The 27,552-nt window shown below is 43.2% G+C and overlaps 1 protein-coding gene across 1 annotated transcript in view; it reads left to right on the top strand.

The window, feature by feature from the left end:
* Positions 1-324: 324 nt before the first annotated feature.
* The window catches only part of LOC112107377 (kinesin-associated protein 3), a 146,963-nt gene continuing 119,735 nt past the window's right edge, over positions 325-27,552 (top strand). Inside the window, exons 1-10 of the mRNA XM_026655661.1 lie at positions 325-421; positions 8,858-8,989; positions 10,389-10,543; positions 13,614-13,669; positions 14,169-14,310; positions 15,041-15,140; positions 16,134-16,258; positions 16,738-16,836; positions 18,466-18,644; positions 21,091-21,253. Of these exons, the coding sequence (XP_026511446.1) occupies positions 390-421; positions 8,858-8,989; positions 10,389-10,543; positions 13,614-13,669; positions 14,169-14,310; positions 15,041-15,140; positions 16,134-16,258; positions 16,738-16,836; positions 18,466-18,644; positions 21,091-21,253 (1,183 nt within the window). The 5' untranslated portion in view covers positions 325-389. The remainder of the gene's footprint in view (positions 422-8,857; positions 8,990-10,388; positions 10,544-13,613; positions 13,670-14,168; positions 14,311-15,040; positions 15,141-16,133; positions 16,259-16,737; positions 16,837-18,465; positions 18,645-21,090; positions 21,254-27,552) is intronic.

Consider the following 27,552-nt stretch of genomic DNA (forward strand, 5'->3'; position numbering starts at 1 on the left):
TTCTGCCCCCAGATGCTGTGTCACGTGCTGGCCCCCTGCTTGACCCACAGGGGGAACTTGGGGCTGGTGCAGCCTGGGTGGGGGGCCCTGGGCAGGGAAGCTGCTGCACAGACTCAGCCAGGGAGCCCGCCCAACCTTGCCAGGGATGGCCATGAGCTCAGGCAGTGTCTCCTCCCTGCGTCCAGGGGGCGATGTGCAGGTCCCGCTCCTCTGAGCCCAATCTCGTTCTGCACAGGCAGCGCCAAATCAGTCACGCGGCGATGACGCGGCCTGCGGTCTCACTGCGCCTGCGCGCTAGGGAGAGCTGGGCGGGCGGGGCTGGCGCTGCTCTCACCCTGGTAACAGCGGCCGCTGCAGAGCCGCCCCCGGCCCGGCACCCCCGCGGCACCATGCAGGGGGAGGACGCCAGATACCTCAAGAGGTACCGCCCGCCCCGTGCCGGGGGGCTGAGTCAGGCCGGGGCAGCACCGGAGTGGGGCGGGTGGGGTTCGGGGGGATGGATGGGTGGGGTTAAGGGAGGAGGTATGGGGGATGGGTGGGGTCGGGGGAATGGGGTCTAGATGGGGGATGTTAGGGGAGGGGGGAGGGGGTCTAGATGGGGGATGGGTGGTGTTAGGGGAGGGGGGATGGGGTTGGGATGGGTGGGGTTGGGGGATGGATAGGAAGGATGGGTGGGGTTATAGGGGAGGTTGGGTTGGGTGGGGGGTGGATGGGTGGGGTTATGGGGGGAGCTTGGGTTGGGTGGGGGGTGGATAGGAGGGTTGCCTGGGGTTATAGGGGATGTTTGGTTGGGTTTGGAGTGTATAGCTGGGTGTGCACTGTACGGGTGAGATGTAGATAAGGAGGGATGGCTGGGGATCACTGAGCAGGTGGGATGGCAGAGTAGCAAGGTAGATAAAGGGAAGGGTTGTGGAGGGGAAGGGTGGATCTGAGGGATTGGATGGCTGGGCTTTTTGGGAGGGATGGAGTGATGAGTGGGTGATTGTCTGCTGACACCATTGTTTAATGATGAAGCTGCCCCAGTTAGAGATTAGGATCCATCTAGCCTAGTATCCTGTCTTTCAGCGATGTCTGTTACCAGCTGCTTCAGAGGAAAATGCAAGCAGCCCCAAGAACAGTTATTCTGCCCATTGGGAAAGTTTCTTCTTAACCCCTGTCAGTTAGTGGCTGGTTTATCCCATAAGCATGAGCCCTTATAATTTTTTCCTACCCTATGTAATTCTGGATTTTCTCATTATCCATCATTTTTTAACCCTTCTGAGTTCCTGGTGATCTTCTTCTCCCCCCCCCCCCCCCTCCCCCGCTTATCTTCTGCACTGTTCAACAGCCTTTCCAGAGGTTTGATTGGATATGTTGGCACACCCCAGTCACATGCAGAGTTCTGTTACCCCCTTGTTGCTTAGATTGTTTACTTGTATCTGTCAAATTATTAAGATCCTTGATTTTAAAATGCATTGAAAACTACCAATGATTTCTGATAGCCATTGATTCTGCTGTGAAAATATGATCATAGCTGAAAATTGAGTGGTCATCTAGTGTTAAAGTTGCAATGGCCATCTCAAAGTTAGGGCTGTCCTTACCCATAGGCAAAGTACGCAGCTGCGTAGGGCACCAGGAAATTTGGGGCACCTGCGTGCTGCTCCAGCCCCTGCTCCGGCTCTTCCCCAGGGCCTCCACCCCACCTCTTCCCACCCCCATTCCCCCGAGGACTCCAGAAGCAGTTGAGCCTGCACTCACCGGTAAGTTGAGCGACCTGGCCCCAGCCTGCTCCACTCCCCTGGCTCCCAGCTGCGCTGCCTGCGAGTGCTGGGGGATGGTTTCCCCCCCCCCCCCCCCCCCCCCCCCCCCCCGCCCCCCGGGCCGCGGGGGGGGGGGCCCCCCCCCCCCCCCCCCCCCCCCGAAGGCCTGGGGCCACACCCCTACCCCCGCACGGGCACCAAAATAGCTAGGGATGGCCCTGCTCAAAGTAGTACCTATCTTAATGTGTATATTCTATGCAGGCCACTTTTGTGATCTCGGAGGAATTTTTTTCCAGCGTTTTCAACAGCAGTCTTAGATTTTTGTGTTCTAGAGAAATTGCTGAAACAAACCCAGTGCCCTATTGTTTGGCATGGCTCTGGGCAGATGTGCAAGCATAGCTCTCCTCTGATTTTTCCCTTGTCATCCTCCATGCAGACTCCCACCCCAACTTTCTGTCTGGGTCACTGTTGTAAGTTGTTAGTGTATGGGGGATCACAAGAATTTTTAGCCTTGTATATGCACAAAAATTGCACTAGTTTAACAAAATTAGATTTAAAAAAAAATGAATTTAAACTGGAGTAAACCCCTATGTGGATGCTCTTAATTCAGTTGACACTAGAGCTAAATCGGTGCAAATTTTGTGTATAGACAAGACTTTCCTCTTTTAAGCCTTAATAGAGATTCTTGTCAATTTCAGGAACCAAGCAGGCAAGCGAAGTGAAGGGACAGGATGGCATGGCTGTATCATACCAGCAACCTGGCACAATCTTTGTCCTTCAAACCTTGACGATCTTCCAACATTTGGATTTTTTTTTTCAAGTAGATGGATGGCTGCAAAAGTTAATAAGAATAGAAATGTTTCATTTATTTAAAAAACAAAAACATTTTCTTTGTGGCACTGGATACCCATATATACTACATTTGTTCTAGTGGATAGTAAATGTTGATAAGTGCAAAGAAATGTTCAGAGTTTATTGCTTTTTGGCTGTAATCTCAAAGCACATCTCAAAGTTCAGGCTTTGAGATGAGAACACTGAGGTACAGATGAAAGAGCAACTTCCCACGCAATGATTGGGCCTATCCGCATGCAAGAGGAAGAAAATGGCCCCCAGGCCACAGAGGAGAGGCTACTCTAGCCTGATAAGTAGAGCATAGCCTGTGACCCCCTCCCCTGGCACAAAGAAAGTAAAGCAGAGGATCTCCACAGCAATAGGTCCCGTGCTCACCCATGCCTCCACCCTACATAGGGGCAGGTTTCATGAGGAAAAAACTTGAAGGCAGTGCTAAAACTCATTGTGGGTCAACTAATTTGGGCAGGCTTGCTCTTCAACCTATTCATAAATATTACCAAGTTTGATAATTAAAACAGTTTTTGACTCTGCATAGAATATTTAATTAGTTTCTCTGCATGTAAGCCTGGTGGAAATGGAATTGGAAGAGAATAAAAAAGCTGGCTACCTTTGACGGTCATTCTACTACTAAGGCCTTTATCCTTAAATTTTGTGTGATTGTGTAACTAAAGATTATATAGACATGCACACAGTTAAGGCTTCCTGAGTAACCTTAACAAATCTACTAGGTGGGCCTTATTACAAATTCCCTCTACCCTCCAAAAAATAGACCTTGAGTGAAACAGTCTCACAAATTACAATTCCTCTCCCAAACTCCCTCACTCAAGCCCTCATACCTTAAGGTGTTGAGCACCCTCAATTCCCATTGTTTATAACAGGAGCTGAGGATGCTTAGTTTCTCATAAGATCAAGCTCACAGACCTTTCCTGAAGTAGCGTATTACCAAAAATCTGTAGATATATTGAAACAGGTTTGGACTTGCTTGATTTATATCTCATGGTGGTGGTGAATTGTAAAAATCAGCCAAGCCCAGTAACAAACCATCAAAATCATCCTGAGCCACTGAAGTTTCAGGCTCTGGAAAAATAGGTACTGTAGAGGCAGGGGCGTAGCCAGCTTCTAAGAGGAGGGGGAGCAAACATAAAAAAGGTGCTCCTCCTCTGGCCCCGCCCCCTTGGCTCCTCCTCCGGCCGCTCCACGCCCCCCCCCTTGGCTCCTCCTGTGGCCGCACCGCCCCTCCCACCCCCCCATGGCTCCTCCGGCCCTGCCGTGCCACCCCTGTGGCCCGCCCCTTGCTCCTCTGGCCGCGGCTGCCGACCGCCATGCTGTGCCCCCCCCCCCGCTCCCCCGGCCACGCCCGCCGCGCCCCCCCCATGGCTGCCAGCTGCGCTGCGGGCTGCCAGCCTGCGCCCCCCCTCGCTCCTCCGGCCGCGGCTGCCGGCCGTCAGCCTGCCCCCCCCCCCCCACCCCCCCCCCCCCCCCCCGCCCCCGGGGCCGCCCGTCCGCCCCCCCCCGGGGGTTTTGGGGCCCTCTGGGGGCTCCCCTTTTTTTTTTTTTTTTTTGTAGTGCTTCAGTTCACTGTTTTGTCAACAAAATATTGTAGTGTAGATAAGGCCTAAGACATGTCTTATCCTATCAGCAGGACCTGTGGGAAAGATTCCTTTAGAGAAAGATGAGTAACTGCTAATTGCTAATGGCATCAGTCTCTGGGGAAGCTGAGGATTAGGAATGCAGACTTTCAAAACATGGGCATATTTAGAAAATTAAACGCCTTTTTGGATCCTCTGACTTCTATGAGGCCTATCTTTCTGGTTCCGTGATTGATTCCTCTTAGTTTTGGATAGTTTAGGCCAGGGGTCGGCAACCTACGGCACGTGTGCCAAACACGCCACGCGAGCCGATTTTGAATGGCACGCGGCTGCCTGCCGCGGTTCCGACCCCCAGCCGCACTCAGCCCCCCCGCCCACCGCTCTCCCCTGCTGGGGCAGGAGGCAGAAGCTCCATCCTGCAGCAGCCAAGCTCCCCCGCTCCTTCCCCCAGCCGTGGTGCAGCCTGCTTTCCTGCCCCTCCTCCTCTCCTTCCCTGCGCCGGCCCTTGCAAAGGGAGGGGGGAGGAGTGGCAGCGTGTTTGCTGCTCTGCAAAAGCCCCGCGGCCCCGCTCTCCCGGCCGGAGCTCCAGCCGGCGCGCGGCAGCCCCTTGCTAAAGCCGGCCCTGGGTAAAGGAGGCAGAGAAGAGGTAGGGATGGGCCTTGGGGCAGGGGGTAGAACAGGACATATCCCTTCCAGCCCCCTGCCATGAGCCGCAGAGGGCAGGGGGCTGGGAGCACCCCCATGAGCCGAGCACCCCAGCCCTCTGCCCTGAACCTCCCCCACACCCAGCCTTCTGCCCTGCACCTCCACACACACCCCAGCCCTCTGCCCTGACCCATCCCACCCCCAGCCTTCTGCCTTGCACCCTCCACACCCCTCCAGTCCTCTGCTCTGACCTCTGAAGCCCCCCACCCCCCCAGCCTTCTGCCCTGCACCCCCCACACCCCCAGCCCTCTGCCCTGACCTCTGAAGCCCCCCACACCCTCCAGCCTTCTGCCCTGCACTCCCCCACTCCCCTCCACCCTTCTGGGGCTGTGGGGGGCTTCAGAGGTCAGGCCCCACTCAGCCCGCTGCCGGTCTAGGTGAACAGAACGCCAGGCTGGCAGCGAGCTGAGCAGGCTGGTGGCGTAAGATCAGCATTTTAATTTAATTTTAAATGAAGCTTTTTAAATGTTTTGAAAACCTTGTTTACTTTACATACAACAATAGTTTAGTTATATAATATATAGACTTATAGAGAGAGACCTTCTAAAAAACGTTAAAATGTATTACCGGCACACGAAACCTTAAATTAAAGTAAGTAAATGAAGACTCGGCACACCGCTTCTGAAAGGTTGCCTACCCCTGGTATAGGCTTTATCTAGGCAGGTACTCGGGAAGACTTGATTTAATCATGGATTCTTACATAAAAGTGCATTCTTGTTGGTTGTTATAACCTTAATACATATCCTTCACAACTCAGAGATAGATGTTGGTTTCCTTTTTAGAAGGTACACACTATACATTTTTTAAAGTGATTTATTTTGAAAACTTTTCAGATTAGTTTTACAGCTATATCAGAAAATGAATGATTGTTTGGTTATTTCATTTACCAAAGGTAATTGAAGCAGATAGTTTACCTTCCAATGACTTCATAAATATCTTCAGTTCAACAGGTTAATCATTAATATATTGAGAATATTTGCAAGAAAATGAGCTGGAGACAGTGCTTGTCCCATTCGTTTTTTCAGTGATTGTAAGTTAACTCTGTCATTGCATATTTCTCTTTTTAAGATCTCACTCAGTTCCTTCCAAATTTCAACAGCGTCAGCAATAAAACCTATTTAAATAAAATAAAATAAAAGCTATTTCCTGCATTTTGTTCAAGGCTACAGAGATAGGCTTCAGGATACTCAGCATGTATTCAGCATTTCTCTTAAACCCAATGTTGAGAACTTTGGCTGTGACAGTGCCATCTGTTTTTTCACGATTTTGTTCACAACTGTCATCAGATTAGGCCAGTTCTTGATATAGTGCTCAAAACAGTCCACTACTGAGTTCCATCGCACGTCTTGTAGGAAAGTTAGCTTGGTTCCTCCAACATTTTTCAAAGCAGCTGCTGCAAAGTGGTTGTTACGGAAGTACAACTGGGGGGAGGGATAGCTCAGTGGTTTGAGCATTGGCCTGCTAAACCCAGGGTTGTGAGTTCAATCCTTGAGGGGGCCACTTAGGGATCTGGGGCAAAATCAGTACTTGGTCCTGCTAGTAAAGGCAGGGGGCTGGACTCGATGACCTTTCAAGGTCCCTTCCAATTCTAGGAGATGGGATATCTCCATTAATTTAAAATTTAAATTTAAAATTTAAGTATTTTGCAATTTCAACAACATTAGCCTTTATTTCTGGAACACTAAAGTCTTTGGCTATGAGGTGCAACAAATGAGCACTGCAACCGTATGTTATTAGCTTGGGACTCTCTTCCCTCTCTTCTAAATAATTTCGTCTCATCTTGTATACATTTGCAGCATTGTCTGTGACCAAGCTGCATACTACACATTTGAATTTTTTTTCACAGTTTCTTATATCTTTTACTGCTACTTCTTGTAAGTATTCTGCTGTGTGTGCATTTCCTGATGTATCAATTGTTTCTGTAAGGAAGACATTCCCTTCTTCTGTTGTCACACAAGCACATACAACAGGATCATTGTGGACATTGCACCACCCATCAAGACTCAGGTTAACAATTTTACCTTCTAGACCTTTTGCACACTGCTCAATTTCTCTTTCATAAACTTTATCCAGCAATTTGCCTGCGACATCTGCTCTGTTGCGTGGACTGTATCCTGGTCTTAATGACTGAACCATGTTAATGAAGTGTGGGTTCTCAATCATACAGTAAGGAGCGTTTGTTGCATAAACAAACTGGGCAATTTTTTCGTCAATTACCTCTTTTTGTAATCTGCTGGTTCTTATCACAGACTTATCTATGGTTGTTTCTGGATGATGGATATATTTTTTTTTCTTTTCGCTATAGCTGATATACTGTGGCTATGTGACACACGTGATGTGACTGAAACACTATCATTGGCAGATAACTCTGAAACTATAGAAAATGATGGTGATCTTGAAGGTGGATAGTCTTCAGAATCCTGTATGTTGAGGATGGATTCTCCTCAACAAAATAAGTTAATGTAGTTATTTAATTATTACCACACCGCTCATTTAGTATTACTCATTGCATTCATTGACACTCAGTACTACTTTAAAGGTGAAATTGTAAAAGGGAGATCTGCCTATTTCAGCTATTTCATTTTAGATGCAGTTGTGATAAAAAAATATAGTACCATAGAGTAACAACTATATTTATTGATCAAGCATGAGAATTCAATAATAGTCCAGAAGGAATACAGGCAGTCCTTAAGAAAGAAGTATGAAATAAAAAAGTTTACCAACCTGAAAATCCTGCATGTTCAGACATGTTCCTTTCATCGTCTTCAACGCAGCTTCCTTCCGAGAAGGAACATTTCTCATGATGTTTCATTTGGGCAACCAGGCCTTGCATTTCTTTGTTGCACTGTTTGCATTTTGCATGCATGCCTGTCTTACCCACAGGTAGAGGAACTTCATTAAATATTCCCAAACTGGGTCTCTTGTATGGCCTGCCGCCATTATAGGTTTTCCCTTCTAGTGAGAGAATGGTATGGTAGATCTCAAATCTATGAAGGCTACACTCAGAAAGACCTCAAGACTTCTGGAGTATGCTGCTCAAACAGTTTCACTTTTGTTTCTATTGCCTCTCCCTCTCTTCTCACATTTATCTCCAGACTTCTTCTCATTGTCCAGATCTATTCCGCCCCCAACAATCTTCTATTCATTGAACTTTTTGAAATGTTACACTTTTAGAGAGAGGTGAGGGATTGACTCTGTGTACACAAATTTGCAGAGGAACAATAGGGTTGAGGTCTGTTATTTCTCACCTCTATATATTATGTATTTATTTAAAAACATTTTTGCTGTTAACAAGCATGTTATCTCTGGAGTCACAAATCCACAGTTTGAGAACTGCAAAACTAAACATCTCTGATGGTATCTTCTAGACTGAGCACTGAGTCCCATTGGGTAGATAGAAAGATTAACCAAAATAATCTATACAGAAGCACCTGGAACCCCATAAGATTGGGTCCCTAATCCATGAACTATTGGAACTCATTTATAAAACTTTTCTTAAAGATTACATGAATATATTGTCTCACAATACAGAATTAGAATTTATAATCCCTATTCCACGATGAGATATCTTTGAGCTATAATGTATCTTAATTAAAACTATCTTTAGATAGGATTTTTCCTCAAAAAGTATTTTATCAAAAAATCCGAGTTAAATAAAAGAAATCTGATTATTATTTTTTTATTTTTTAAAAAATAAAAATCGTTGATTTTTATCCACCCTGGCACATACTAGAGCCGATAGACACAGAGGTGACTCTTGTGCTAAGATTCTTGTGTAAATTGAAGGAATGTGGGAGAGACCATGTGCTAATGCAAAGAAGACCAAGGCTGGGTTTATGCTATATAGGTAGAATCTGTCTCAGTAATACAAACTACTTGATCAGAGATGTCCAATTCGCATTGACCTGTTTTCCCAGATATTTCTTGGGCTTCTCATTTAGTCAGTGATGAATTTGTTTTTCTGCCTTGTAGGAAGGTGAAAGGAGGTAACATAGATGTACACCCTTCCGAAAAGGCCCTTATTGTTCATTATGAAGTGGAAGCAACCATTCTTGGAGAAATGGGGGACCCCATGTTGGGGGAGCGAAAGGAGTGTCAAAAAATGTAAGTTCATGGCACACTCTTGGGGTTATTTCTTAAAGTTAAAATGTCCTGGAATTCTAGGCTATGAGTTCTTAAAATTAGTGTTCTATTATATTATTTCCTTTGTTACTGAAACTTTTTCAAACTTCAGAACATTTTATTAAATTAGTATTAAGTCTGGGAATAACATATATGCATAGTTGTTTGCAGTGGTGTTGTAGCATATATTCATTGTAATATTAAACTTTAGTTCTTATATAGTGTTTGTTTTCCATCTCAAGGTACTTTGTAAAGGAAAATAATTATCATTCTCCACATCTTACCTATGGGGAAGCTGAGGCATGGAGAAGTGAAGTTACTTTCTCATGGTCACACAGTGGTCAATGGCACAGCTTGGGATAAAACCCAGATCTTCTGAAGCCTACTCTGGTGCTCTATCCATTGGGATACACTGCCTCCCTTATTTGGAGTATGTGTATGTCCGGTTGATGTTAGCAATTTCATTATGTTATCTGCATTTTCTTTATACAGGGTACAGTTGTTGTGCCCTCTGTAGTTAAGGTTGCCTAAGCATTTCTGATGTAAAAGGCCCTTTTCCAGTAACTTCCTCAGACTTTCACCTGGAAGGTGAAACTTTCCAGGTCTGCTTTTTGCTTGAGGGCGAATTTGTTGTTGAAAGATTGAGCATATGTGTCTGAGTGCAGGGGTTCTTTTTTAAGAATAAGGAACAGGAAAAAAATAACCATTTCATTGTATAAGAAAATATTACTATTGCAGATTTTTTGAATACACTAAAAATGTTTGTCTGGTTTGCAATGAATCCATGCTATTCCATCTAGGACTCAATAGAAATCCTTTTATTCCACCTCCTGGTCTGTGCTTACAGATATCTGCTCTTGCTTACTCTCTGTCACTGGTATGATCTGTGATTTTTGAGTCCTTTATGGCAAAGTAGACTTCTGTCTATGGCTGTCCTAATGCAGTGTGAGGAAACTCTGCACAATCAATACTGACAGCCGATTTTATTTCTGAAAGGTATTTTTTCTATGCTATACTCTGGGAGTTTCATATTAATAAAGGAAAGTTACCTTTAGATAACTTTTTTGGAAATAGACCACTGACTCCTTATTTGCTGCTGTGTCTTGACTAGATAGGAGGCATTTGCTAATGCAGCCATCTCTAAAGCTGCTGTTTGACTAGTTGGTGAGAAATGGTCCTACCCTGTTAAGTCCATTTGACAGACAGTTGCTTGCTGTTCTGAACTCCAGGGTGCCACTGCTTTCTGATCTCGGCTGTTCCAAACTGTGGCATGAGCATCTCTGCCTTGACAAACTCATGACTATATAAGTTTAAATTGAAGCGTTGAAGATGCAAAAATCTTATCAACTGGGGAGAAAACCATCTGACCTGTGTCTTGCAGCATTCGGCTGAAGAGTCTTAATGCAAACACAGACGTTGCTTCCCTGGCTCGAAAGGTGGTGGAAGAATGCAAGCTCATTCACCCCTCCAAGCTAGCAGAAGTGGAGCAGCTGCTGTACTACCTGCAGAACCGTAGAGATGCCTCTTCCGGGAAAGGTAAGCAATAGAGAGAACAGGGAATGGAGAGCTGGAGTGTAGCAGCTATAGCGATACTCTGTATTTTGGGGTTTCTAATTCAAATGCTACTTTCCCTGATACTCAGAAACCTGAGGAGAGAAGGGGAGTGTGTGTTTTGTGCTGTACATGGAAGAATTGACAGAATCTTGTGGGGGAAAAGTTGTCATTTTGATGATCAAAGTACATTTTGAATTTTGATTAGTCAAACTTAATATTGATACTTCTTTCAATTTTTGTGTCTCGGTTAAAGTTTTCTGTTCTAAATGGTGAAATGATTATTTCAGATAGTATTATAAAGATGACGATGGAATTATTTCCATGAAAATTACAACCTCTTCTCTTTTCTGTTACAACCAGTTAATAGGATAGATGCTTTCTAATGGCTTTATCTGGAAGCTATGGTTCAATGCCTGTTAAATTGCAGAATCAACAGGTTCTTTATAGTACCAGAAGTCCTCACTTTGTCTGCTGACAGGGCTGTACTATTACACCCTAGCTTTATTTAGGCCTCTGTTTAACATCCAGTTCAGCAGCCTTCAGTCCTGAGGCACTTTGAGATTTAATAATGTTAAAAGAATTCTAGCATTTTCAGCTTTGTCTCTTGGTAAAACACACAGAAGGCAAAAATCCTGGAGAAATTTCTATGCAAGTCCTGGATTCAAAGCAGTTAATTGTTAGGGGCTTGCAGGCATACATCTACCAACCCATGTTCTGGAATAGAAAGTATAAAAGTTTCCAATCCCCAACAATCTCCTGTGTGATTCCAAACCCAGATCTTTCGTTATATAGGCACAATTATAGGTTAGGTTTTCTTAACTCTTTTCTGCTGTGTTCTTTTGTGGCCACTTCTTAGTAGAATGCATAGTTCTTAGTGCAAAAGCAAAAAAAACTGGGCTAGTGCTAGTTTATAATTGTTTCTTTCTTGCTGTCTAAAGAAGACCTGAAATTACATTATTTTTAAATGGTACCTTTCTGCCTGTTATATATATTAGAAATGTAGATCTTGTCTACTGGAAAATTCTGTAGGTGGGTGACCTGAGAATTAGTACTTTGACATCATGGATTCAAAGGAAGCAAAACCTGATTAATTGAGAGTGGAGCTGATTTTTTGTTCAGACGGTTTAAAACTCTCTTGTTTTCCTTTTGGTCTTATTACTAGGCATTTGAGCTAAATGCCTAGTAAACAATAGGAAGAAAAGCTTTTTTTGGATAAATATTCAATACCCCATCTCTTCACTAAGGCTTGTTGAAGCCTCCTCCAATAGAGAGTGGCAGCAAAAAAACCCAGCCACTTGACATTAGATATGATATGCTATTATTAAGACCCTACCAAATTCACGGCCATGAAAAACGCGTCACGAACCATGAAATCTGGTCTCTTGTGTGCTTTTACCCATACTATACAGATTTCACGGGAGACCAGAGTTTCTCAAATTGGGGGTCCTGACCCAAAAGGGAGTTGCAGGGGGTTGCAGTATTGCCACCTTTACTTGTGCGTTGCCGTCAGAGCTGGGTGGCCAGAGAGCGGCAACTGTTGGCCAGGTGCCCAGCTCTGAAGGCAGTACCATACCATGCCACCCTTACATCTGCACTGCTGCCTTCAGAGCTGGGCGACTGGAGAGGGTGGCAATACCATACCATGCCAGCCTTACTTCTGTGCTGCTGCTGGCGGCAGCTCTGCCTTCAGTGGTGCAGAAGTAAGGGTAGCAGTACCACAACTCCCCTCCATAATAACCTTTGACACCCCCCCCCTCCACAACTCCTTTATGGGTCAGGATCCTTATAATTAACTGAAATTTCAGATTTAAATAGCTGAAACCATGAAATTGACCAAAATGAATCATGAATTTGGTAGGGCCCTAGCTATGATTTAAAAAACAAAACAAAAAACAAAAAACCCCCCAAACAAACAAGTAGCAAACTTTTCTTGAAACAAACAAACCTTCCCCCACCCCCGAAAAAACCCCAAGTCTTTCAGGCCTTTGTCATAAAGAAGCAGAACAGGCCCATGCCCAATGTTTTACCATTTGTCAGTTACCTTTAATGTTTATTTGGATGCTTTTTTTGTGTGTAGAATTTTGGACTTGCCCACAGGGACTCCTGCCATACCACAGCATGAGCCAGAACACAGGGTTTAAAAAGTGCTCTTCCTGCTCCACAGAGATGTCGTTTTTGGACCAATATGTTGCATGCTTGAGAGCTGGTCACTCCATAAAAGGGTGCAACAGTCTTTACATGCAGGCCTTGATGAGAACGAAGCCATAGCCATAGCCTCAAGGCCTTCCCCAGAGAAAGTCAGAAACTTTCACTATATCTGTACATCACAAACTTTTCTTGTCAGCAACAAAAATCCAGGAATGCTTTACTTTTAACTGTTTTGTTAACCATCATTTACCATCATGCACACTTCACAGGAAATGCTGAATAAAGGCCTACTTTACAAAGTCCTGATTAGACGAGTAGCCTACTGAAAGCAGTTGTTTTCCACCCTTGTGGCGTATATACCAACAGAAAGTATATACATCACTGTAAGTCTGACCTAAGCTTTCTAGTGGCCCTCTGCACAGAGGAAAATTTTATCCTGAAGGTCCAGTCCTACATTATAGTGAGGGTATCCATGATTTTGTAATCATGGGATGATATTCTGTTCCAAAGCACATATACATATACATATATATAAAAATAAATAAATAAGGGGGCTTAACTCTGAATTTTCCAGTTCTTATGCAGTTAAAAATGTTAGACTTCTAAAGATGGATTCATTTAAAAAAAAACAAAAAAACTAACAAACAAACAAAAAAACTTGCAGTACATTATTCTGAGTGTCAAAAAGTCATGGCGAAATTTTCTCCTTGGCTCCTTCTTGCTCTAGCTACAATGCTAAAACAACGCTTGAGGTTTGTTATATACTTAGATTGTAAGCTCTTTGGGGTTGGGATCCTCTTTTTGTTCTATGTTTGGGGCTCCTAGATACTATGATAATACTGAATATGCTATCGTCAATGAATATGCACAACATTAATTATAACCATGTCTTTTATCACTATAGAAAAGAAAGAGAAATCTAGTAAACCGAAAGATCCACCACCTTTTGAAGGAATGGAGGTAGGAATCTAAGCTAGAATTTAAAGGAAGCTAAATACGAAGACCTTTACTCTTGCAGAACTGTTTTATATTAAAAGGAAAAAATATAGATGCAAATCAGATGAGTAAAATATTGAAGAATTTTTTATTAAAGACCTTGGTTTAAAAATATTAAATAATAAAATAAGTCCTCTCCGTAAGTGGTAAAATTCTTGCACATTTGTCTTTGGGTTATATACTTAGAGGCTAATATGAGTGAGATTCTGGAACATGGGGCTAGACACTACAAAGCTGCTACTTTTAGTGTCAGTTGTTTTTGTAATGAAATCTCCTTGTGTGTTCTGGGCAGTCAGTAGCAATGGTTCTGTACATGGTGTTTGGTTTTTGTTGTCGTTTACATCTTAAGACTTAGCTACGCACTCTTTTCTGCTTTGCTGCAAAGTAACATCGTTTTTGTTGCATGTTGAGCAGGTTCCTTTTTCTCTGTGTCAAAGCCCAGCTATGTCTTTGATGCTTTCAGATTGATGAAGTAGCCAATATCAATGACATGGATGAGTACATTGAGTTACTGTATGAGGATATTCCTGATAAGGTGCGTGGCTCTGCCCTTATCTTACAACTCGCCAGGAACCCTGATAATTTGGAAGAATTGCTGCTCAATGGTAACTTACAAATCCTCTCATAAAGTTATGCTGGGTTTTTTTCCCCATCTCTGTGGAGCTATTTCTCCGCTCAGAGAGACTCCCACAACCTTCATTTGGGATGGGATGGGGTTCTAGTATTAGTTTGCTCTTAGAGCAAAATAGGGCCAGCACACAACATTTACTGTTTATATCTCAACAGTGCTGTAGCACCCAAAATGTGCTCGGTGCTGTGTATGTGGGGGGAGGAGGAGAAGAGAGAGAGTTATAGAAGAAGGCATTCCTTGCCCCAAAAAGCTTACCCTCTGTAAAGACACACATTATATAAGCAAGATCCGAGTTAAGGGTTTGTGGTGATGCTAGGTTGATGCTCTTTTTCCCTTTCTTTTCCCTTGTCCCCTCTCCAGAAATCCCTTCTCTCCACTGGCGCATCAGCCAAACTGTTTCACCATTGATGCCCCAGTGTGTCGTCTCCAACTGCCCCCCCCCCCATGTCATAAAATGGGATTAGTCTGAGAGACTGATGCAAAAAACATTAGGCAGTCAAATGGCCATGTTAATGAAAGTGTCTGAAGGCTGAGGTCACTCTGGTGGCAGGGGCCTACATGGCTTCACCTGCTCCTTGTACTAATTGTCAGATCCTGCTGCCTGAAAGAATGCAGTGAAAGGTGTGTTTAATCTGTTTAGCTCAAGCAGGTCATAGAGAAAGAGGCACTACAGCCATTCATCTAAATCTTGTTTGGTTTTTTAGAAACTGCCCTGGGTGCATTAGCCAGAGTGCTGAGAGAAGACTGGAAACAAAGTGTGGAACTCGCTACTAATATTATTTATATTTTCTTTTGCTTTTCAAGGTAAGTGCAAGAGGAGCTTGCTCTATCAGTTGCCTTGAGTTTTTAGTTATTTTCTGCTCTAGTATAGTTTGGAATTGCATCTTAAAGCACTTTTACTGAGAAATATCACTACATATGGGGAAACTGAGGCATAGAAAGTAAACCCATGGGGACATGAGCCTCAGCAGAGCCAGGATCACAGAACCCGTGGTTTTTGAGTTCCAGTCCTGTCCCCTATCCCACTGGACTCTTTGGTGTCTTCCTTATCTCCCACATAACTCTCCCATCAATGAAAACAGTATTCAAAACTCAAGTATTCAATTGAAATGTTCAATTGTTAGTAATGTTACAGCTTCACTACATCTAGAATATTGGTGAAAAAGAAGTTATCACATAGGTGGATTATTACCTTCCCTTCCCCCCCCCCCCCCCCCCCTTTTTTTTTTTGCGAGTGTGGCCTGGCTGAACCATTTTATAACATACAATCTATAGCTGGCTGGAAAAATGGAATTTTCGTTCCAAGAGAAATTCTGACTTACCAGATTTTTGTGTGTGTGTTCCAGATCTGAACAAAAAAAAAAAAATCAAAATTTCCTGTGGATGAAAATTTCAAAAAAATTTGGTTCACATCCACCAAATCATTTAGTTTAAATAGTATCATTGCATTTTGACTTAGACATTTTGTTTTTTAGACATATTAAAATATGAACTATTAAAAATTAAACAAAATAAATTGAAATGACAAAGTCAAAAAAATGTTTTTTCTGTATCAAAATGAAATGAGTTGAATTGTTCCTATCAAAAGTTTCATCAAAATTGATACGTTCTCACAAAATGCTTCTAGTTTGACAAAACGGCATTTTCCGATAGAAAACTGTTTCACTGAATTTTTTTCGACTAGCTCTAATGAAAACCGGTCAGATTGTGCAATACTATGAGATCTTACTACCCCAGTTTTGAACACAGATTTTTGGCTTTATTTCTCTCATACACTGCATATCTTTTTTTTAACAGTTTTTCTCAGTTTCATGGACTAATCACACACTACAAAATTGGAGCTCTGTGTATGAACATCATAGATCATGAGCTGAAGAGACATGAGCTCTGGCAGGAGGAACTCACCAAGAAGAAGAAAGCTGATATCCTCTCTCTGTGCCTGGGCAACTTTCAGCTTTTCTGATTCCTAGTGGTTGAAACGAACTATATGTGCAGTAACTCATGTCAATACAGAAGATGAGTGAGAGAGTACAAAATCTAGTTGCAGGACTAGAACAGATGAAAACCAAAAGTGAAAAATTTGGGCTGGAGAAGGGATTGTTTTTTGTTCTTAAAAATGATTTTAACCTAAGTGTTTTAATTTACCAGGAGTATGGCTTATATGGGACATTTTTACTACTAGTAGAATCCTTAACACCATTAATTCCTAAACCTATTCATAGTGTGGACCACGTTTTAATAGAAACATTGTCCCATGGGCATCCTCTTATTCATTATTACACAGACATGTAGTCCCGGCTGGATGATCAAATAACATCTGTGATTGATATTTGTCCCCACTCTGTAATTTCCCTGTGTCTTTTGCTCTATTACTATACAATCCTTAACTCCAGTTATTTACTTGATGAAGATCCTGAGAATCAAACCCTGAAAAAGGATTATGAGAAAACCTATAAAAAGTACCAGGGGCTGGTTGTCAAGCAGGAACAGCTGCTGCGAGGTATGAACTCCTAAAACATAAGCAACAGGCAAGGAGATCCTTGTCACAGCATGAAGGGCCAGGACTTGCTGAGAACTTTTAACTAGTGTGGAGGATGTTTACTAACAAGTTAGAAAAATAAAAATAGTCTTAATCTGCATACTTTGGCAATGTTTTAAACATTATTTAAGTAATCGGCCAATCTCAAAGAGAGAACTTTGGTGTGTGTTTGCCAGAACACTGCATACTGCTGGTGACATTGCTCCTGCCATTGAATAGTGCTGGAGTCTTGCAAGGACCAGATCATCAGCTGGTGCAAACTATTATAGCTCCACTGAAATCCATAAAGATGCCTATTTGTACAAGCTGCAGATCTAGTACTTGAATATGTATATAAAGCAAATTGTATTTCTTTTCCTTTTGAGTTATCTCTTCAGAACACGCTAGATGGTTCTTAGCCCAGTTCTACCACTACAAGGAGTATCAATGGGCCCCTTTGTTGGTATTCTCAGTACAGAAGCCCACCATCAAATGAGCCAGGGAGACTGACAAGCTTCTCACCTGTATGCATAATTCATTTATTAGGGATTGAGGATCACTGGCAGGGAGCATTATGAAGGTGCCTGCATTGCTGCTGTACTATGTCTGTTCTGTGCATGGAATAGTTCTTTTTCCAAGACACTCAGTCTAGTGCTTTACACCAGCACTAAGTTCACTTGTAAAAAGTGAAGTAATGATTTTTTTAAAATGAGGTCTTTGTAATAATCTTACACTTTCATCATTTTAAAAATGAAGCTCTGCAGCGATCAGGGAAAAACTATGCTTACAGTACTCTAATCAGGCAGTGTGAGTGCTAACGCAGTGTGTGTCCATGTAGCAGCCAGAAAACATGTTGAGGTCTGGCAGGCAGATGCAGATCTGCAAAAGAATTGGGAGAAAGGTAAATGAAGAAAACAGTCAAATTTAAAAAAATTACGTATTTCCAGAAACTTCTTAGCTTTTATTAGCAACATAGATAATTATTAAAACTGGAATAACTGAAAAAATGTAGGGCCTGATTCTCCTCTGCTTTGCACCTTGTGTAGTCATTTACACTGTCTAAAGTGATAGAATGGTAACACTCTACTCCTACTGTGCTTACGTGTAAGGGTCTGCACAAGGTGCAAAGCAGTGGAGAATTAGGCCCCTATTTTTATTTTTAGCATTAATGCTGTTCTTTGTTTTGTTTGATTTTTCTTAGCTTGGACAATAAAAATAGCGTAATTGACTAGTATTCAACAGTTTCTAGTTAATTTCACTTCAAATGCATTTTGCATTCTGCTGAAATTTTTGGACTGCAATCACCGCAAGGGAATGTTTTTTTTTTAATAGTTTCCCTGGAATTTGTAAAAAAAAATAAAGGTTGCGGATGGTCATAAGTTGTATAAAACTATATTTTCAAAACCTATATAAAATAATAAATGGATTGTAATTCTAATTTTCTTTTCTAAATGGGGATCAAAAGCATTCAACTTTGGCCTTGCTTAAAATCAGTGGGGTACAGTCGGTGCTGAACACTTTTGAAAATCCCATCCTAAACATTTAATGTAGATGTAGATTGACATAGTCCCAGTATCTTTGACCTATTGGTATGATTGGTTTTGATGTTAGTTGCTCTTTATCTGCTGCTGAACCTCGCTGAGGACACACGCACAGAACTGAAGATGAGGAACAAGAACATTGTCCACATGCTAGTGAAAGCACTGGACCGAGAGAACTTTGAGCTGCTTATTCTGGTGGTGTCTTTCCTGAAGAAACTTAGCATTTTTATGGAGAACAAAAATGACATGGTAGGTCTTGTAGCAATCTACAGAAATGCTATGGTGGTTGTTCATTGGGTCAGAGGGGGTCAGGGATTCCAATGAAAGTGAAATAAACCTCTTGCATCCCACCCCCTTTTAAAATAATTGTAGCCCTGATTTTAGTACTATGAAGGGACTACAGTAAATGTAATGCAAGCCCCAGCAGGGACTGCTATAGAAAACTACATATAGAATCATGTAGGGAGCCAGCCTCACCATAGCAAAATTACATGTAAATATGTTGGCGAAGAGAGGAATTGCAAAGATTGGTATAAGCATCCAAAAGTCTGGGTATTTATCCAAACATCTGGAGGTCCCCAAAACCAGCCTGCAACCAGACCCTCTTTTTGACATTCATCTCTAACTCTTGTTGTCTCAGGGAAGGAGATCTGGTTACACTTTAGCAGACTGCTAGACTGGGCTATTGCCTTCCCAAGCCAGCAGGATCTTCCATACTGTAGTAGAATGCAGCCCAGAAGTGCTTCATGTTGCTACTGCTGGCTCCTAATGCAGGGACTTTCTCCATAAACCTGGGTGGGTGGTAAGAAATTTCATGTCCTTGGGAAAATGGAAGGACTTTTTTTTTTATTTGGCTCTGAGAGCCGACAAATGCAGCCACTCCCTCATTCACTGAATCCCTTTGTGGCTTTGGCAAGTCACTTTATCAGTTTACATCAGTTCACCAATCTGTTGAATGGGGATAATGATCCTTACTTACCTATCTACCAACCTCAAAGGGAAATCATGACACTTAACGATTGCTTCTAATGCGTTTTGGATCCTGAGTTGAAAAGGTATATATATAAATGCAGTAAAAATGAGCTGAGAATTGTAGACAGTTGTATCTTAGTGACTGTCATGCTCTTGTGTATTTACATACAATTAGGAACAAGGGTATTTCCCTTATTCGTAAGACCCTGAAGAATGTATTTCTGGGGAATTTATTGTATTTCTTAGGTGGTGAAGTCATGTGCTCTTGAGATCAATCTATAATCATGCACTGCCCTGAAGCACCTTACTGGTCTAATAAGGATTAGCTATCCCACCAGCTGATTGGCTGGCATACTTTCCACATTCCATTTGATTTAGTGTGGAAACAAACAAAACAAAATTAATGTTTATTTTATTGTGAACTTTTTGGACAGCCTTGAACATTTTTCAAATAGACCATACAGCTTAGCTTGGCTATCTTCACATGCATTTTTTTCATAATACAGATAATACTTTACTTTTCCCATACAGTGAGAAAGCTACTGATGAGGGAGATAGGATTCTGAAAGTTGTAGGTTTTCTCTCATTTTAGCTGTGTCTAAATAACCTTTGGGGACAAAATGAGCCAAGTTTAGCTGTTTCAGGTTTTATCCTGTTTTACTTACTTGGGCAAAACTACTAATGGTGTGATCATTTAATCTATCTTGGTGTTTGTATCATGTCTGTCACCTTGGCTTCTGAGTGCCATCATTGCTAATTATGTTTAAAGCAATGAGGCAGAAATTGTTATTGGTCGATTTGGACTCAGAGATCTAGTGTAATGCAAATAATTTGGATAATATAGCACATTTATGAAGATCACCAGCGTGGTGCTAACAGTTTTCTTGCTGCTTTGAGTTCATTCTCTGCATGTTTCTGACTGAAAGATGGGCTGCAGACACAATCCTAATGCATATGGTAAGAGCGTAAAGGGTTCAAACTAACTTACACTTATGGCCAGTAACGGCAGACAGATGTAGCTTAGAAGATGGTGAGAAAAACTTTCTGAAGACTTGTCAGTCAATGATCAGATGTCTTTTCTTGGGCTGGTAAGGAAAACATATCAGAAAATGATACTGCTGCTCAGTCCTTAGATTATGTCCTGTAATCTTAGTGATACACCTACCAAGATCACTTTAATGCTTCTGTTAAATTAAAATACAGGGCAGCATGACATTATGAGAGTACATACCGAATCCTGCCTAGAACTCACTCAAACATGCAAGGAAAGGGCTCATACTCCTTGGATAGCAATTTTGTCTCTCTCTCAGTTGGGTATCTATCTGACTTCTAATGGCGATCACTCCAAGGTTATCTGTGTTTGAATTAGACCCCTGATCCTGGAAGTCACTCTGCAAGTGGATCCCTGTGCCAATCCCCATTGAGGTCTCTTTCTCCCCTCTTCCCCCCCCCATTCATCTGATACTCCAAAGATGGCTGAGTCCATTAGCTCAATCTTCCTTTTAAAAAAATCATTAGCCAGAGAGCAGTCCTAGAAAATTTTTAGCCACAAAGCCAAACTTTTGGAAGGTGAAGCCACTTTGAATCGAGACACTGTGGTAACTTTTAACTATTGGCTTTGCTTTTGCTTTCATTTATAAGTATAGTTTTAAAAATAGTTGCTAACAAAAGCAAAGGTTTGGGTAGGTTGTGGGCTTAGTGACTTCTCATGCTTCTCATACAGGTTGAAATGGATATTGTGGAAAAACTGGTGAAAATGGTACCATGTGAGCATGAAGACCTGCTGAATATCACCCTTCGACTTCTACTGAACCTCTCCTTTGACACGGGCCTGAGAAACAAGATGGTCCAAGTTGGGCTGCTTCCCAAACTTACTGCACTTCTAGGTATGTTTTCTTTTGTCCCTGTGCAGCCCTTCCAGCAGCGTTAGCATCGTTGTTATTATTGAGCTCTTGTCAGCCCCTTCCTATGGAAGGACAAGGTATCAACTTTCCTCAAAAAAGCAATTGTTAACCTCTTGATCAAGAAATCATCTCTTGCCACTGGCAATCCAGTTATTGTCCTGTCTCAAATCTTCTTTTTGGATGAAGATTATCAAGAAGATTGTAGCAAGTTACACACACATGTGAGTCCTAGTGTCTTTTTGACCCTAGTTAATTTGGTTGTATGCCTGGGTGTGGGATGGAGACCCCACTGCTAGGATGGGATTGCTGACCACCTGATGAGGAACAAAGATTCTGGTGTCCATACTAATCCTGTTAGAGCAGTGGTTCCCAAACTGTGATGTGGGCTGGAGGAACATTCAGGGAGTGCAGCAGGGCCCAGGCTAGCCCCCCTGGGGGGCAGGGAGGGAGCATCACCCAGGCCTGCTCTGCTCCCAGCTGCAGCCTCGGGCTCCAGCCATGGCCCGGCACCAGCTGCAGCCCTGACTCCCAGCCACAGCCCTGCTCCACGCCCCAGCGCCTGATCGCGGTTCCCAGGGGGGCTGCAGACAGGTTCCATTACAGGTAACGGGGGACATGCCAGAAAGGTTCAATCCAGTAGTTAAGAATGCCGGGGTTGTAGTGTCTGAGGACATCCAGCTCTGTGTGTCAGTTTCTTATGGTGGAGTAGTTTAGATAGCTTTCCTGGTGTCTTAACAGAGGGATGTGATCAGAGCTAGCTGCCTGAGAATCAACTGAGAGAACACTGTCAATGCTTGTAGTATGGAGGAAATGGCCAGTTATATCCGAGCCTTTGGTGGATGGCTATGCCCACCATTTGTTGCTAAGGCTTGTAACCTGGGAGTCTTGTTGGATTCCAGATAGTGGTTGCCAAGAACGTGTTTTCTTGTCAGTAGCAAATAAGGTTATGTCCATTTCTTTTAGATGTGAATTTTCCTGCAGTTATGTCACTTGCAGGTTGGATTACCCCAGTACATACTATAACACCTTAACACCACTTGGAAATTGCAACTAAGAGCAGAACTTGTTTGCCCACTTACTAAACAATATTTTCCACAGGGAGCACTTTGATACCAGTTGATTTCCAGGTGATGTTTAAGGTAAAATTCCTGCTTGATGGAGTTTGGGTCCTGGCTGCTTGATGATGTTTCTCCATACAGATGGAAGATTCTCAGGGTATATAAGCCGAAGAGGAATTGAGAGGCGGGAATGTATGACATAAACACTTTCTTCAGAATGAAACAAATGGAAAAATAGAAGGGTACACAGAGTAGCAATTGAACCTCAGGCTGTGCTGAAGGGGATGACAGTGGTTTATAGAATTGTATAAATGTAGGGCTGGAAGGCACCTCAAAGTTATCAAGTCCGGCCCCCTGCACTGAGGCAGAACCAAGCAAACCTAGACCATCCCTGACAGGTCTTTGTCCAAACTGTTCTTAGAAACCTCCAATGATGGGGATTTCACAATCTCTCTTAGAAGCCTGTTCCATTGCTTAACTATCCTTATAGTTAGAAGGTTTTTCCTCATATCTAATGTAAACCTCCCTTGTTGCAGATTACGCCCATTACTACTTGTCCATGGAGAAGAACTGATCAGTCCTCTTTATAGCAGCCTTAGCATGTTCAAGGACTGTTATCAGGTCCCCCCCCTCTGTCGTCTTTTGTCAAGAGTAAATATGCTCAGTTTTTTTAACCTTTTTCTCATAGGTCAGATTTTCTAAACCATGTAATATTTTTATTGCTCTCTTCTGGACTCTCTTCCATTTGTCCACATCTTTCATAAAGTATGCGCCCAGAATTGGACACAGTAGTCCAGTGGAGGACTCACCAGTAGTGAGTAGAGCAGGACAATTACCTCCCATGTCTTACATATGCCACTCTTGTTAATACACCCCAGAATGATGATAGCCTGTGTGCAGCTGCATGACATTGTTGACTCATGCTCAATTTGCGATCCACTGTGACCCTTAAATCCTTTTGAGCAGTATGACCACCTAGCCACTTATATCCCATTTTGTAGTGGTGGATTTAATTTTTTCCTTCCTAAGTGAAGTACTTGTCTTTATTGAATTTCATCTGGTTGAATTTAGGCCAATTCTCCAGTTTGTCAAGGTCATTTTGAATTCTAATCTTGTCCTCCAAAGTGCTTGCAACCCTCCCATCTTTGTGTCAAATGCAAATTTCATAAGCATGCTCTCCAATTCATTATCCAAGTCATTAATGAAAATATTGAGTACTACTGGACCCCTTTGGGACCCCAATAGATACACACTCCCAGTTTGACAGTGAGCCATTGATAACTACTCTTTGAGGACAGTCTTTCAACCAGTTGTGCATCCACCTTCTAGTAATTTCATCTAAACCACATTTCCCTAGTTTTCATATGAGACTGTCATGTGGTACTGTGTCAAAAGCCTTACTAAAATTAAGATATATCATGTCTTCTGCTTTCCCCCATCCACTAGACATCAAGTGTGGAATAATCTCCATGCAACAATGATAAATTCAAATCTAGGCAAGACTGGCTTTGCCCCTTATCCTCAAGATAGATAGATTGTGTTCCATACATGTGAATTTTTCATATAAGACTTAAAAACAAAGTTCTGTTATCTATGTGTAAATAGTGCAGCCTGTGATTAGAGTTGGGTGGGGAATAGTTGTCCAGCCCATGAAAATTTGAGGTTTCAAAAATTTCCCCCCATATTGGGATGAAACAAGACCTTTCAAAATGTTTTGCGAAAAAACAAAAAGAGGGAGACCCCAGAATAGACATTCGCCTGCCTGGTGGTTCAGGCACTCACCTGGGATGTGGGAAACCTGGATTCAAGTCCCTGGTCTGAATCAGGCAGAGCAGGGATTTGAACTTGGGTCTCTCCCACATCTCAGGTGAGTTCCCTAACCACTGGGTTACTGGCTATTCTGGGGTTCTGCGTCTATGTGGAAAGTCCATCCTGGACTCGTGAAACCTTTCTGACAAAAGTTTTGTTAAAACTGACCCTTTCCAACAAAAAACTTTTGGTTTTGATGAATTGACATTTTCTGACAGAACCGTTCCACTGAAAACTTCCCAACCAGCTCTGTGTTGTGTTTTGCACGTATGGAGGTTTGTCCTGCTATCACTGCACAGAATTTCCCCTCCAAACACTGCTGTGAAGAATCCTGTGTATCATTTGGCTGCCACCCTCCACTCCAGAGGCTGCAGCAGTCCAGAGACTCTGTACCTATAATTGAACTTGGCCTTGTGAATTGCTGAGCACCCTGCTTTCAATGGGAGTTTTGCTCTTGCATTACTAGGTCCATAATGCATATAGTGCTTTGGGAAAAAAGAGGCTATGTGAAATGTTATCCCAATATATTGTAACTGGAATGTACTGAATCCATGACCGCTGCTTTATTGGACGTCTTCTAGGAAATGCACCTTGAACTGAATGCATGAGTTTTCTGCACCAGTTTACACTAGCACAGGATCTAACGCTGTGATCCTTAATCCTGGCTGCGAATAATGTCAGTGATGATTAAAAATCATTTCTTCCAAACTTTTTTGCATGCAAACAGCGCCGGGGTGCTGCATTTCACACCATTCCTCTCTGGGCTGTAAACAGAGGTGATTTTTGAGGGGGGGGGGTGCACAGCATTTGGGATCCCTTCTCTTTATGCCCAGTTCCAGATGAAGGGTGGTGGTGGTGGGGTAAATGGCATTTAGCGATAACTGGGATCAGGGAGGCTATCTAAACAGAAAAGTCATTTTCTTTAGATCCAATGAAGTGCTTCAGGTTCAACTATTGGTATGTCTAGACTGTAGTCCAGGATGTGAATACAGCTCGAGTAGACATACCCAAGCTAGCTTTAAATCAACCAACCCCACAAGTAATTAGCCAGGGTTCTGAGTGGGCTTGTACAGCCTGTGCCGAAGCACACACTGCTTCTGAACCTGAGCTAGCTTTAATCTAGCTAGCTCGAGTATGTCTGCACAAACTGCAATCACAGCCTGTGGTTTCGGTACAGATGAAACTTTAACTTGTAAGCTGGGGCAGAGACTGTGTTCTGTGTTTGAACAGTGCCTAGGTGCTACTGCAATACAAAAAATCTGTCATGACGCACAAGGCATTATTCTGAGATGTCACAACTCTTTAGGGTAACATGATGGAGCTGGAGCCTATGGCCATCACGTATCTATTTTTTAATGTTTGTATCTGGTGCAGTTTCTGGGGTTCAAAATATTATTCTTTTATATTTGGAAACCATAACCAAAATACTGTAGCCTACTTTCCCTACACCCTATGCCAGTTCCAGGCGTCAACAAGATTTCCTAGGTGCAGTACCTGTAATAAATACATCACTTTGTACATCAGAGCTGAGCGAAACTGGCCAACCGGGCTTCAGTATTAAATAAATTATTTTTAAGTGTCAAATACCCCTCTTATCCTGGTTACTAGGGCATTGAATGCATATTACTCAAGTAAATTCACTTTGGTTTACATTTGCAGTTCATCTTCAAGTGCTAATGCATCTCAGCAGCTGTTGACAAGTTAACCATACAGTTCCTAACACCACAGGGTCAAACTTGTCAGCTCATTAGGCTACTGCATTTTAACATTCATGCATATCACGCCTTTAGCAGTGGGTATGAAAGGAGAGTATAAATTAAATACAGTAGGCATTTAAGGAGGAAGTTGAGGTTGCAGATCGGTAATGGGCAGGGATTGTGGGCACATATGTGGGGATTGAGACTCATGAGGTGGAGAAGTAGCGTTTGACGTAGCATAGGAAGTCTGTAGGGTCCTTGGCTTTTTCCAGAGCGATTAAGCAGCATGGGAGCAGGAGTGGAGGGATCTGAGGTTAGGCATGTGCCAAGGCTGGGAGTTGGTGGGATGGACTCTGCTGTGAGAGGCAGGCAGAAAGAGTGAAGGGATTCTACAACTGAGCGAATGGAGGGGACATAGAGTGACAGACATTGAAGGAGGATTATTCTTTGTGTTCTCCTCTCTCACCCCAGAGCCTCTTGGCTGATGCAAGGGAGATCAGGGGTATGGGTGGTGGGAGGTTCTTTGCTCTTCTTCGGCCTCCATTTTTTAGTTATTCTCCCAGTTCGAAATAGTTCCTGGTGCCTGCTTCCACATATAGCTTTGCCAGTCAGCAGCAGTGTGAAACCGAACTTGTTGCTTTCAGTGCAGCCTATGTGTTCTGAAGAAGTGAAAACCGACTGCTCTTGCAGCTTACTGTGTGCTCCTGAGTTAATTGGGTACAGCAGAGTTTAGTTATGCTCAGAATCTCGAAGAGCTAGCTCCTTTCAGGAAAGTTCAGACTCAGGCTACGTCCTCACTACGGGGGGAGGGGGGAGGGGAGAGTCGATTTAAGATACGCATTCGCGTAGCTGAATTTGACGTATCGGAGCCGACTTACCCCGCTGTGAGGACGGCGGCAAATCGACCTCCGCGGCTCCCCTGTCAACGGTGCTACCTCCGCTGGTGGAGTACAAGCGTCGATTTGGGGATCGATTGTCGTGTCCCGACGAGATGGGATAATTCAATCCCCGAGAGATCGACTTCTACCCGCCGATTCAGGCGGGTAGTGTAGACGTAGCCTCAGGCTTGCTAGCCAGAAGCCAGGACAGAGGCACAAGAGCCACCCTGTTATGGTTGGGGTTTCCAGGCACAAGCTGCACAAAGGGAATGTGTCCAGAGACTTTGCTAATTTTGTACAATTAAATTAGTATGGGCATACAATGGACTTTCTCTTCGCGTCGCCAGCCTTGCTGAAACACCCATGGCACAGTTTGTACCACAACCGCTGTAGGTATCTCGCTCTTTTAATAAGCATGTTATATGTAGTTGCATGTGTCTCTGTCATTAGCACTGCATGTGCTTTTAAAAGTGTTTAGCTGTTGTGATCTTGGAGACAAATACTGCCTCCTTCTCCATGAGAACAGAGGGCCGTGCACAGCAGAAGCAGTGTTCTGTCATTTGTGTGTGGTGGGAGGCTGCTCGTGGGGTGCACTGGGAGCTCCCAGCACTCTGATGTGCTTGGATGCCAAGTCAGTAGTATAGCTGGTGTATCCACTACCAGTATATGAATTGGCTATCATTTGTCCCCTGCAGAGAGGAGCCACAGGCATCATGGAAGCTACTGCAGTAGCAACTGTGCAGATGCTTGGAGGGTGGATCTCCTTTTGCATGGAGAGCTGTAGTAGAGTTACTCTGGCTGAGTGCAGAGAACAGGGTTTGGTCCATAACATGTAAGTA

Source organism: Terrapene carolina, unplaced genomic scaffold, assembly GCF_002925995.2.
Source record: "Terrapene carolina triunguis isolate 2854851 unplaced genomic scaffold, T_m_triunguis-2.0 Scaffold210, whole genome shotgun sequence".
NCBI classification, from domain to species: Eukaryota; Metazoa; Chordata; order Testudines; family Emydidae; genus Terrapene; species Terrapene triunguis.